General features: G+C 40.2%; 1 protein-coding gene across 2 annotated transcripts in view; it reads left to right on the top strand.

Annotated features, from left to right (window-relative positions):
* Window positions 1–13,446, top strand: part of c15h19orf44 (chromosome 15 C19orf44 homolog) — a 26,979-nt gene continuing 13,533 nt past the window's right edge. The window contains exons 1-2 of one of the 2 annotated variants that reach the window (XM_060941314.1): window positions 1–1,069; window positions 8,657–9,265. In XM_060941314.1, the coding sequence (XP_060797297.1) occupies window positions 947–1,069; window positions 8,657–9,265 (732 nt within the window). In that variant the 5' untranslated portion in view covers window positions 1–946. Of the gene's footprint in view, window positions 1,070–6,081; window positions 6,256–8,656; window positions 9,266–13,446 lie in introns of those variants that run through there. The other variant, XM_060941315.1, reaches the window with a different exon arrangement.

The raw sequence follows: 13,446 nt of genomic DNA on the forward strand, positions 1-13,446 counted from the left end.
CTAGCTAGCGGAAGTTGTTTTATCTAATAATCGAATGAGCGGTATCAGTAATGACACAAACATATTGACAGGAAGCTAACACTAGTCGGTAATTAGAATACAACGCAGTGTTTACATACAGGACGGTTTACTATCTAACACCGTTTACAAAACGCGGACGAGTCACGGAATACGGATTCACTGAAAAAAATATAGAATATATAAATACAAAATCCGGATATGTGATATTTTCCGTGAAAAATCAATGGTAAATTAATAAACATAAATTCAGGTAAGATATTTTAGTTATGAACTTCGGCAGTCCAAACATTTAATTAAATTTTATTAATTTGTTGTACATCATCTGTAATATACTGAAACGCCCGTGACCAGTCCGTAAATTATCCATGATGCATCCGTATTAAAATCCGTAACCGCTCCGTATTTTGTATCCTTTTTTATTATAATTTACCTGTGAGACCATCTGCTACTCAATCCCTAATTTCTACATCAGTCTTTGGGTGAAATCTATAAAACTTCACCCCGTTTTGGCAAAAACAACAACTGGATATTATTAGATGTTCCACATCTCGACTCGTGTGCCGATTAGTGGGTATTAGCTCGACTCCTGGCGCTTCTGCCTCAATCACGTAGCTACCTTCGGCAGGTAACGTCACCATGGAGACGGTCTTTGTGACGTCCGTGTCATTGCTCCCTAAACTCGGAACAACGTTTGTAAAATTAACCACGTGATGCATCATCCGTATGAAATCCGTAAACAATCCGTAATATACTGAAACGTCCCTGACCAATCTGTAAATTACCAGCATCCGTGATGCATCCGTATTAAAATCCGCAACCACTCTGTATTTTGTATTTTTTTTAATTATATTTCCGTAGTCGGTGACCTATCTATCATCTCGCTGTAGTTGTGATATTGGATGAAAAACAATATTTCTTGTTTAAAATGTGGAATCGTGGAGGCATCCGCAGTTCAGCTCTGGAAAGGGCAAAGGCTCAACTCTCCAGACAGAGAGTTACAAACAGCAGAACACTGATCAGGGACGATCAGAGAAGAGATGTGGGCAGCGTAAGTCAGCCTCATAACTCATATGCTGCTGCTGTGGATGATCTCACATGCATAGTAGATAATCTAGTCTGAAAATATCACAGACTGTTCAGTGGTGAAAATGGGTGAAAAGTTATTACTAAATGTTTGTAAAAATTTCATAAGTGTACTATTACACGTGTGTGTGTGTGTGTGTGTGTGTGTGTATATATATATATATATATATATATATATATATATATATATTTTTTTTTTTTTTTTTTTTAATCAAATCTTGCGCTCTGATTGGCTGGCGAGCGGGCCCGTATCCTACAGTACGGACCCCAGTTACGGACCTCTGGCGACTCACTCGTTCACAACAATAAACAACATCGCAGCAATTTTTGTCAACAGTTATTTTCTTATTTCTCAGGAGAATAGCATTAATTTTACAGCGTGGATGGCGATAACAACAGTGTTCACAGCGAAAGCGAGTTTTACTACCCTGAGGAAGAAGAAATAAAAGAAAACATTTCAGGAGAAAGCTAAAAACCTCTAACTTGCTAACACCGAGCAAAAGCATGGCTGAATCCTGAATGACTCAATTTTGTATAAATAGGGGACTACATAGGCGGCAAAATGTAGTTGTTTTCCTGCCATGGAAGTGCACTTGTATACCGAGGAGGAAGCAATTTGCATTACAGCCGTGAATGAGGCTTCAAAATGGAGGCTCGGCTCGGTTTTCCCTTTCGGGCGCTCTCGTTTTCTGTTAGAATTTGGTAAAGAAAAAAAATCAATATATTATTTACCAGCTTAAGGTCGGTCCGTATGGTGAAATACGGTGATCTCGGCCTTGAATACTGACCTCGGCCCAGAGGGCCTTGCTCAGTACTTTCAAGACCTCGGTCACGGTATTTCACCATACGGACCTCCCAGCTGGTAAATAACATATGTATGTGTGTGTATACAGTGGCATGCAAAAGTTTGGGCACCCTTGCTGAAAATGTCTGTTACTGCGAATAGTTAAGTGAGCAGAAGATGAACTGATCACCAAAAGGCATAAAGGTTAAGATGAGACATTTCTTTTCAGCGTTTTATGCAAGATTTGTGTATTATTTTTGTTTTGTACAATTGGAGAGTGAAAAAAGAAAAGGAACACCAGGCAAAAGTTTGGGCACCCCAATACATTTGAGTTCTCAGGTAACTTTTACCAAGGTTCCAGACCTTAATTAACTTATTGAGCTGTGGCTTGTTCAAATTCTTCGTTAGGAAAGGTCAGATGATGCAGATTTCAAAGCTGTATAAATTCACTGACTCCTCAAATTTGTCTCTAAAATTGACAGCCATGGGCTCCTCTAAGCAACTCCCTCGCATTCTGAATAATAAAATAATTGATGCTCACAAAGCAGGAGAAGGGTACAAGAACGTAGCAAAGTGTTTTCAGGTAGCTGTTTCCTCAGATCGTAATGTTATTAAGAAATGGCAGTTAACAGAAACAGTGGAGATCAAGGTGAGGTCTGGAAGATGATGAAAACTTTCTGAAAGAACTGCTCGTTGGGTTGCTAGAAAGGCAAATAAAAACCCCTGTTTGACTGCAAAAGACCTTCAGAAAGATTTAGCAGACCCTGGAGTGGCGGTGCACTGTTCTACTATGCAGCGACACCTGAACAAATATGACCTTCTTGAGAGAGTCATTAGAAGAAAACCTGTCCTGTGTCCGAGCCACAAAATTCAGTGTCTGAAGTTTGCAAATGAACATCTAAATAAGCCTGATGCATTTTGGAAACAAGTCCTGTGGACTGATGAAATCAAAATGGAACTTTTTGGCCACAATGTGCAAAGGTATGTTTGGAGCAAAAAGGGTGCCAAATTCCAGGAAAAGAACACGTCTCCAACTCTGAAGCATGGGTGTGGATCGATCATGCTTTGGGGTTGTGTTGCAGTCAGTGGCACAGGGCATGTTTCATTGGTCGAGGGAAGCATGGATTCGAATAAATACCAGCAAACTCTGGAAGCAATCATCACACCATCTGTAAAAAAGTTGAAGTTAAAAAGAGGACGGGTCCTACAATAAGACGATGATCCAAAACACACCTCAAAATCTACAATGGAATACCTCAAGAGGCCCAAGCTGACGGTTTTGCCCTGGCCCTCACAGTCCCCTGACCTAAACATCATTGAAAATCTGTGGATAGATCTGAAAAGAGCAGTGCATGCAAGACAGCCCAGGAAACTTGTAGAACTGGAAGCCTTTTGCAAGGACGAATGCGTGAAAATCCCCCAGGTAAGAACTGAAAGATTATTAGCTGGCTACAAAAAGTGTTTACAAGCTGTGATACTTGCCAAAGGGGGTGTTACTAAGTACTGACCATGTCAGGTGCCCAGACTTTTGCTTCAGGTCCTTTTCATTTTTTGGTATTTTATGCCTGTAAATAATGGAAATAAAAATGTAATCTTGCAGAAAATATTAAAGAAATGTGTCCTCTTTACCTTTATGCCTTTTGGTGATCAGCTCATCTTCTGCTCACTTAACTATTCACAGTAACAGACATTTTCAGCAAGGGTGCCTAAACTTTTGCATGCCACTGTGTGTGTGTGTGTGTGTGTATATATATATATATATATATATATATATATATATATATATATATATATATATATATATATATATATTAGTGCCTTGAAAAGGTATTCATACCCCTTGAACTTTTTCACATTTTTTCACCTTACAACCACGAACTTAAAAGTTTTTTATTGAGATTTTATGTGATAGACCAACACAGAGTAGCACATAATTGTGAAGTGAAACGAAAATGATAAATGGTCTTCAAAATTTTAAACAAATAAAAATCTGAAAAATGTGGTGTGCATTAGTATTCAGCCCCCTGTACTCTGATACCTCTAAATACAATCCAGTGCAATCAATTGCCTTCAGAAGTCATCTAATTAGTTAATAGAGTCTTACTGTGTGTAATTTACTCTCAGCATAAATACACTTGTTCTGTGAAGGCCTCAGTGGTTTGTTAGAGAACGCTGAAGAACAAACAGCATCATGAAGACCAAAGAACTCACCAGACAGGTCAGGGATAAAGTTCTGGAGAAGTTTAAAGCAAGGTTAGGTTATAACTAGATAGAACTTGACGCCAACGGCGTCGATGGGGATGCCTCCGCCTGGTAGACTACATGCCTTATTAAGTTGTGATTTGGGGATGGACATTTGACCTCACAGTAATCTTGACCTGGTGAAATTACTTGTATCTGCCTTGGAGATATTGTGTTCACAAGGTTTTCGGACAGACATTTGACCTCACAGTGACTCTGACCTTAGACCTTTTGATCTCAAAATCTAATCAGTTTATCTTTGTCCCCAAATGCACAAATGGTGAAATTCCTTTGATTTGCCTTGGAGATATTGTGTTCACAAGGTTCTCGGACAGACATTTGACCTCACAGTGACCTTGACCTTAGACCTTTTGATCTCAAAATCTAATCAGTTCATGTTTGTCCCAAAGCGCACAAATGGTGAAAGTTTGGTGAAATTCCTTTCATTAGCCTTTGAGATATCGCGTTCACAAGGTTTCGGGACGTACGGACAGACGGACAACCCGAAAACAACATAATGCCTCCTGCACCTTAAGGTGGTGGAAGCATTAAAAAAATCCCAAGCTCTGAACATCTCAAGAAGCACTGTTCAATCCATCATTCAAAAATGGAAAAAGTATGGCACAACTGCAAACCTACCAAGACATGGCCGTCCACCTAAACTGACAGAGCGAGCAAGGAGAGCACTGGTCAGAGAAGCAGCCAAGAGGCCCATGATCACTCTGGAGGAGCTGCAGAAATCCACAGCTCGGGTGAGAGAATCTGTGCACAGGACAACTATAAGTCGTACACTCCACAAATCTGGCCTTTTTGGAAGAGTGGCAAGAAGAAAGCCATTGTTGAAAGACAGGCATAAGAAGTCCCGTTTGCCAGAAGCCATGTAGGGGACACAGCAAACATGTGGAAGAAGGTGCTTTGGTCAGATGAGACCAAAGTTGAACTTTTTGGCCTAAATGCAAAGCGCTATGTGTGGCGGAAACTAACCCTGCTCATCACCCTGCACACACCATCCCCACTGTGAAACATGGTGGTGGCAGCATCATGCTATGGGGATGCTTTTCTTCAGCAGGGACAGGGAAGCTGGTCGGAGTTGATGGGAAGATGGATGGAGCTAAATACAGGGCAATCCTGGAAGAAAACCTGTTGGAGGCTGCAAAAGACTTGAGACTGGGAAGGAGATTCACCTTCCAGCAAGACAATGACCCTAAACATACAGCCAGAGCTACAATGGAATGGTTTAGATCAAAGAATATTCATGTGTTAGAATGGCCCAGTCAAAGTCCAGACCTAAATCCCATTGAGCATCTGTGGCAAGACTTGAAAATTGCTGTTCGCAGACGCTCTCCATCCAATCTGGCTGAGCTTGAGCTGTTTTGCAAAGAAGAATGGGCAAAAAATTTCAGTGTCTAGATGTGCAAAGCTGGTAGAGACATACCACAAAAGACTTGCAGCTGTAATTGCAGCAAAAGGTGGCTCTACAAAGTATTGACGCAGGGGGCTGAATACTAATGCACATCACATTTTTCAGATTTTTATTTGTTTAAAATTTTGAAGACCATTTATCATTTTCGTTTCATTTTACAATTATGTGCTACTCTGTGTTGGTCTATCACATAAAATCTCAATAAAAAACCTTTAAGTTCGTGGTTGTATGGTGGAAAAATGTGAAAAAGTTCAAGGGGTATGAATACTTTTTCAAGGCACTGTGTGTGATTTTATATATATATATATATATATATATATATATATATATATATATATATATGTGTATGTGTTCCTCCGCCTCCCGATCGTATTTGTTAAAAACAAATTAACAGTAGGGATTTCCCAGTTTTGGGAAATCCCTACTGCCAAATTAAAAATACTCCCAATTATGTCCAATCAGAATCGTATGAGAAACACTGTTGACGTCAACTGATTTTTAACCAATCAATGAACAGAACGGCAGTCACTTCCGTAATGTAGGATTCACCCAGGCTGTCCGACATTTTTTACAAGCAGTCATTCATCATGGCCACTAAACCCAATACCAAACGGCAAAAATATGAATGCAAATACCAGGTTGCATGGGAGAATGAATTTCCATGGATGAGCAAATGTTCAACCAGCCAGTTACACATTTTAAGGTAAAGATACCTTAAATCAGAATATAATGAACATTTGAGTGTGAAATTAAACTGGCCTTCCATACCATTTCAGAAACAAACTGTACAATTTCTAAAGTGTTTAGTGAAATTTTGCATGACAGAGAATTTGTTTGGTGAGTGTATTTGAATAGTGTGGTGGTGTATTAGTGCTATTTTGAATTTATGTTTGAAAGTTTACAAGTGAATTATCTGGAAAGTGATTGATTCTGACAAAGATTTGAAGGTTTAAGTGAAAGATTACTAGTGAGTGTATTTTGGTCGTACTAAAATTTTGCATTTGAGTGAATTTCTTTGTGGAGTATATTTTGATAGTATGGTAGTATTTATAGTGCCATTTTTAAATTTTGTTTGAAAACTTTCAAAGTTTGCAAATGAGCAAATTCCTTTGATGCATTCCGATAGGATTTTGATAGGATTTCTAGTGCTTTTTAAAAATTCTGTTGGAAAGTGTTTAGTGAGAGAGATGCATTTTAGTAGTACTAAGACAGTGCAGTATTTATTTAATTGAGTTGTTACTATTTTGGTTAAATCTTATTAAAATTTAATTTATATATGATATTATAGTTCTCTGTATTTTTACATGAGCTTACAGAAGGAAAACACATTTGATGCAATCCAATAATACTTTCATTCACTGTGACTATTTTAAGAAATGATAAACATTCTTCTAAAGCATCACTTGTGTTATTTTCTGTGGGTCTCTGTATGTATACAATATTCAGGCATGAGATTTTTCAGCTCAAAATCTGATTTAAGACTTCCCTTTCATTGTTATTATATTAAAATTCAAGACGAGTATTATTTCAGATTTTTCACTCTGAGCTCTCTCATGCCTGATACATGAATCCCATAACCTATAGTAACTGATAGAACAATATCAACAATGGGCGGCACGGTGGTGTAGTGGTTAGCGCTGTCGCTTCACAGCAAGAAGGTCCGGGTTCGAGCCCAGCGGCCAACGAGGGCCTTTCTGTGTGGAGTTTGCATGTTCTCCCCATGTCCGCGTGGGTTTCCTCCGGGTGCTCCGGTTTCCCCCACAGTCCAAAGACATGCAGGTTAGGTTAACTGGTGACTCTAAATTGACCGTAGGTGTGAATGTGAGTGTGAATGGTTGTCTGTGTCTATGTGTCAGCCCTGTGATGACCTGGCGACTTGTCCAGGGTGTACCCCGCCTTTCGCCCATAGTCAGCTGGGATAGGCTCCAGCTTGCCTGCGACCCTGTAGAACAGGATAAAGCGGCTAGAGATAATGAGATGAGAATGAATATCAACAATTCAAAAACTCTTTAATTGTATAAATTTCAAATGGTTTGCAATTAACTGAGCTCCACTGTTTTTATCATTTCAACCGCGCATCATACCTCATCCAATTGAAAATGTCGTTCATGCACTTTTCTCCCCCATGAGAATTTTGAAAAGTTGGCAAGTATGCACACAGACGCGCACACGCACACATTATACACGCACACACGTTATATACACACACACAGTTAGTTTGTGTGTGTGTGTGTGTGAGAGAGTGTTAGTTATTTTTCCATTAAATCTCTTACACACTCATTATTTATCACATTGTCCTTATAAGCTGATTGAGAAAGAAAGAAAGAAAGAGAAACTTTGAGGAAAGGAGACATCACACTGTGCATCACTTAACCAAAAACTTATGAACTTAAGAGCTGCTGCTGTAATCATAAAGACTCATGTTCTCATTCCAGTATAATATACTCATGCTGAACATTTTTTCAACACACTTTGAATACTGTTCCACTTTACAGTATACTGTTGTAGGGGAGGAATGATCCCACTATCTGGTGTCACCCAGAAAAGGATGAGTTTCCCTTTTGAGTCTGATTCCTCTCAAGGTTTCTTCCTCTTGTGGTCTCAGGAACCTCGTTGCTGTTACTTCTGGCTTTACTAGTGAACTAAATCTCTCATCTCATCTCATTATCTCTAGCCGCTTTATCCTGTTCTACAGGGTCGCAGGCAAGCTGGAGCCTATCCCAGCTGACTACGGGCGAAAGGCGGGGTACACCCTGGACAAGTCGCCAGGTCATCACAGGGCTGACACATAGACACAGACAACCATTCACACTCGCATTCACACCTACGCTCAATTTAGAGCCACCAGTTAACCTAACCTGCATGTCTTTGGACTGTGGGGGAAACCGGAGCACCCGGAGGAAACCCATGCGGACACGGGGAGAACATGCAAACTCCACACAGAAAGGCCCTCGCCGGCCACACGGCTTGAACCCGGACCTTCTTGCTGTGAGGCGACAGCGCTAACCACTACACCACCGTGCCGCCCATGAACTAAATCTACATCTTCATATCTCTAAAGCTATTTTTCTTTGTCAACAATTTAACCTTTCTTATGCTCTCAGGCCAACTTTGGAAAAACCCTGCAATCCAGACAGACGCTTTTCCATAGCCAAAGTGATCTCTCCTCAGATGCTGAAAGTGAAAAGCAAGATGATTATCCTCATTCTGCTAAAATAGTGCCACATTTTACAGAGCCAGTAGAACAATTTGGCATGGGATATGGAAGTAGGTTTCTAAAGAAGTCTGCCAACAGACAGTCATCTCCTGCTGACACAAGCAAGGTCAAATTCATCCCTCACCATGGCTCACAGAGTGTGGCGCTAAGCAGACTCGCGCTGATCGAAGACCGCATCAGAAATCGTACAGACAACAAGCTTGGCCAAGACACAGGTGCAGCTCTCAGGTCTCGAGTCTCTATCCAGTCCAGCAGTGAGTTGAGTGGAGCTGATGAGAGTAATTTCCTTAAAAAGAAAGCATCCACTCCTAATGGTCAGAAGGAGTCGGAGAGGCCACGTGCAGACATGGCTCCAGCACACTCAGTGTCCCATATGCAAGAAGGTATGAGTGTGGACAGCGATGAAGAAGACATGCGTAGACTCCTAGGAGAATCCTTTGAATCCCCAGTCAAAGGCATGAGACAGACTGAGACGAGTCCTCAGGGAGCTCTTAAGGTGAAGTTACCTTTGCAGTGGTACATACACACTCGTCTAGATATATTGGAAAATTAACAAGCAATACAATATTGCCAAAAGTTTGTGGATTCCTATTCCAGATTTATTCCCCCTTTGCTGTTATAACAATCTCCACTCTCTTGGGAAAGGCCTTCCTCTCTCTCTCATATATATATATATAAGGGCTGTAACGATACACCCAACTCACGATTCGATTCGTATCGCGATTTTTGACCCACGATTCGATACTCCCATGATTTTTTTAAAAATGTTTTTTTAAAGTAGTAAATTTGACTTAACATTTACTTACTTACATTAACTATTTAATAACAAATAATTCAGACCACTGCAGAGAATGAGTAATATGTATGCAAAAATGAACAAATGTATATCCAAAGATTGTTTTATTTCTCAAAATAATACTGTTGAGCCGGAAGCTCTGTTTTTTTCGGTTCTGAAAAAGTCATTTTTCCAAATCGTGTAAATCCATTAAGATTTTTTTGGGGGGGTGGCTCTCTCACTGTCTCACTCTCATAGGGCCAATGATTTTCTGTGATCGCGGAAAACAGATGGAAATTACGGAATTTTTATGGTGAAACATTGCTCGCATGTCAAAATGTACCTACCGCAGAAGGCTTCCGCCCAAGCAGACATGCCTTTCCGGTCAAGTGATTGTGATTGGCTTGTGGCACACCTAGCCAGCCAATGAGCTGCTTGTTTACAGATTCGCTCCCCGCGTCGCAACCAGAATGGCGACCGCTTAAAAGAAATGAATGCTCTGCCAGTGGCGAGTGTGGACGTTGCGTGACTCGCAGAAGATTGTCGCAGGTCGGCGAAAAAACGACTTGCTAATAGATCTAAAAAAATATAAGTAATTTAAGTAAGTTTAAAATGTAATTTAAATAAAAAGTAAAGTATTCATAAATTGAAGTTTGGAAGCACCTCTGTTTTTGGGCTGAGGAGAAGTTTGAAAGGGTGTACCGCGATTGTGCCTTCTTGTATCACGATACGGATCGTGGCTCTGCGTATCGCGATTTCGATACGCATATCGTTACAACCCTTGTGTGTGTATATATATGTGTGTGTGTGTATACAACCCCGATTCCAAAAAAAGTTGGCATACTGTGTAAACTGTAAAGAAAAACAGAATGCAATAATTTGCAAATCATGGAAACCCTATATTTCATTGAAAATAGTAAAAAGATAACATAGCAGATGTTGAAGCTGAGAAATTTTATTGTTTTTTGAAAAATATATGCTCATTTTTGAATTTGATGTCAGCAACACGCTTTAAAAAAGTTGGGACAGAGGCATGTTTACCACTGTGTTTTCATCACCTCTACTTTTAACAACACTGTAAATGTTTGGGAACTGAGGAGACCAATTGCTGTAGTTTTGAAAGAGAAATGTTGTCCCATTCTTGCCTGATATACAATTTCAGTTGCTCAACAGTTCAGGGTCTCCTTTGTTGTATTTTGCACTTCATAATGTGCCAAATGTTTTAAATGGGAGACAGGTCTGGATTGCAGGCAGGCCATTTTAGCACCCTGACTCTTTTACTATGGAGCCATGCGGTTTTAATATGTGCAGAAAGCAGTTTGGCATTGTCTTGCTGAAAGAAGGAAGGCCTTCCCTGAAAAACATTTTGTCTGGATGGCAGCATATTATTCTGAAACGTGTATATATCATTCAGTATTAACGATGCCTTCCCAGATGTACAAGCTACCCATGGCATGTGCACTAATGCACCCTCATACCATCACAGATGCTGGCTTTTGAACTGTGCACTGATGATAAGCCGGATGATCCCTCTCCTCTTTAGCCTGGAGGACATGGTGTCCATGATTTCTAAATAGAATTTCTACTTTTGATTCATCAGACCTCGGGACAATTTTCCACTTCTCCTCAGTCCATCATAAAAGAGCTCGGGTCAAGAGAAGGTGACAGTATTTCTGGATATTGTTTATATCTGGTTTTAACTTGCATTTGTGGATGCAGTAATAAACTGTTTTCACAGACTATGGTTTCCTCAAGCATTCCTGATCCAATGCAGTGATTTCCAATGCAGACATGTGTCTGCTTTTAATGCAGTGTCTCCTGAGAGCCTGAAGATCACAGGCATCCAATGTCAGTTTTCAGCCTTGTCTCTTGTCTACAGAGATTTCTCCAGATTCTCTGAATCTTTTCATGATATTATGTGCCATAGATGATGTTATCCCCAAATTCTTTGCAATTTTACATTGAGGAACGTTATTCTTAAATTGTTACACTGTTTGCCCATGCAGTTTTTCACTGAGTGGTGATCCCCTCCCCATCTTTACTTCTGAGAGATTCAGCCTCTCTGGGATGTTCTTCCCCAATCATGTTACTGACCTGTTGCCAATTAACCAAATTATTATTTTTTATCATTACACAACTTATCAGTCTTTTGTTCCCCCTGTCCCAACTTTTTTGAAATGTGTTGCTGACATCACTGTCAAAATGAGCATATATTTTTCAAAAAAACAATGAAATTTCTCAGTTTCAACATTTGATATGTTGTCTTTGTACTATTTTCAATGAAATACAGGGTTTCCATGATTTGTAAATCGTCATATTCTGTATTTGTTTTACACGGTGTCCCAACTTTTTTGGAATTGGGGTTGTGTGTAATAAATATATATCCAGTCCCGATTCCAAAAAAGTTGGGACAAAGTACAAATTGTAAATAAAAAGTGAATGCAATAATTTACAAATCTCAAAACCTGATATTGTATTCACAATAGAACATAGACAACATATCAAATGTCGAAAGTGAGACATTTTGAAATTTCATGCCAAATATTGGCTCATTTGAAATTTCATGACAGCAACACATCTCAAAAAAGTTGGGACAGGGGCAATTAGAGGCTGGAAAAGTTAAAGGTACAAAAAAGGAACAGCTGGAGGACCAAATTGCAACAACTGTTCCTTTTTTCAAAAAAGGAACAGCTGGGGGCATCGTGGCTCAGGTGGATAAGGTGCCATACCATAATTCCAGGGACCTGGGTTCGATTCCGACCCGAGGTCATTTCCTGATCCCTCCCCATCTCTCTCTCTCCTGCTCATTTCCTCTCTCTACACTGTCCTATCCAATAAAGGTGAAAAAAGCCCCAAAAAAATCTTTAAAAAAAAAAGGAACAGCTGGAGGACCAAATTGCAACTCATTAGGTCAATTGGCAATAGGTCATTAACATGACTGGGTATAAAAAGAGCATCTTGGAGTGGCAGCGGCTCTCAGAAGTCAAGATGGGAAGAGGATCACCAATCCCCCTAATTCTGCGCCGACAAATAGTGGAGCAATATCAGAAAGGAGTTCGACAGTGTAAAATTGCAAAGATTTGCATAATATCACCAAAAGATTCAGAGAATCTGGAAGAATCTCTGTGCACAAGGGTCAAGGCCGGAAAACCATACTGGGTGCCCGTGATCTTCGGGCCCTTAGACAGCACTGCATCACATACAGGCATGCTTCTGTATTGGAAATCACAAAATGGGCTCAGGAATATTTCCAGAGAACATTATCTGTGAACACAATTCACTGTGCCATCCGCCGTTGCCAGCTAAAACTCTATAGTTCAAAGAAGAAGCCGTATCTAAACATGATCCAGAAGCGCAGACATCTTCTCTGGGCCAAGGCTCATTTAAAATGGACTGTGGCAAAGTGGAAAACTGTTCTGTGGTCAGATGAATAAAAATTTGAAGTTCTTTATGGAAATCAGGGATGCCGTGTCATTCGGACTAAAGAGGAGAAGGACGACCCAAGTTGTTATCAGCGCTCAGTTCAGAAGCCTGTATCTCTGATGGTATGGGGTTGCATTAGTGCGTGTGGCATGGGCAGCTTACACATCTGGAAAGACACCATCAATGCTGAAAGGTATATCCAGGCTCTAGAGCAACATATGCTCCCATCCAGACGACGTCTCTTTCAGGGAAGACCTTGCATTTTCCAACATGACAATGCCAAACCACATATTGCATCAATTACAGCATCATGGCTGCGTAGAAGAAGGGTCTGGGTACTGAACTGGCCAGCCCGCAGTCCAGATCTTTCACCCGTAGAAAACATTTGGCGCATCATAAAACGGAAGATACGACAAAAAAGACCTAAGACAGTTGAGCAACTAGAATCCTACATTAGACAAGAATGGGTTAACATTCCT

This window comes from Neoarius graeffei, chromosome 15 (genome assembly GCF_027579695.1).
Source record: "Neoarius graeffei isolate fNeoGra1 chromosome 15, fNeoGra1.pri, whole genome shotgun sequence".
NCBI lineage: Eukaryota > Metazoa > Chordata > Actinopteri > Siluriformes > Ariidae > Neoarius > Neoarius graeffei.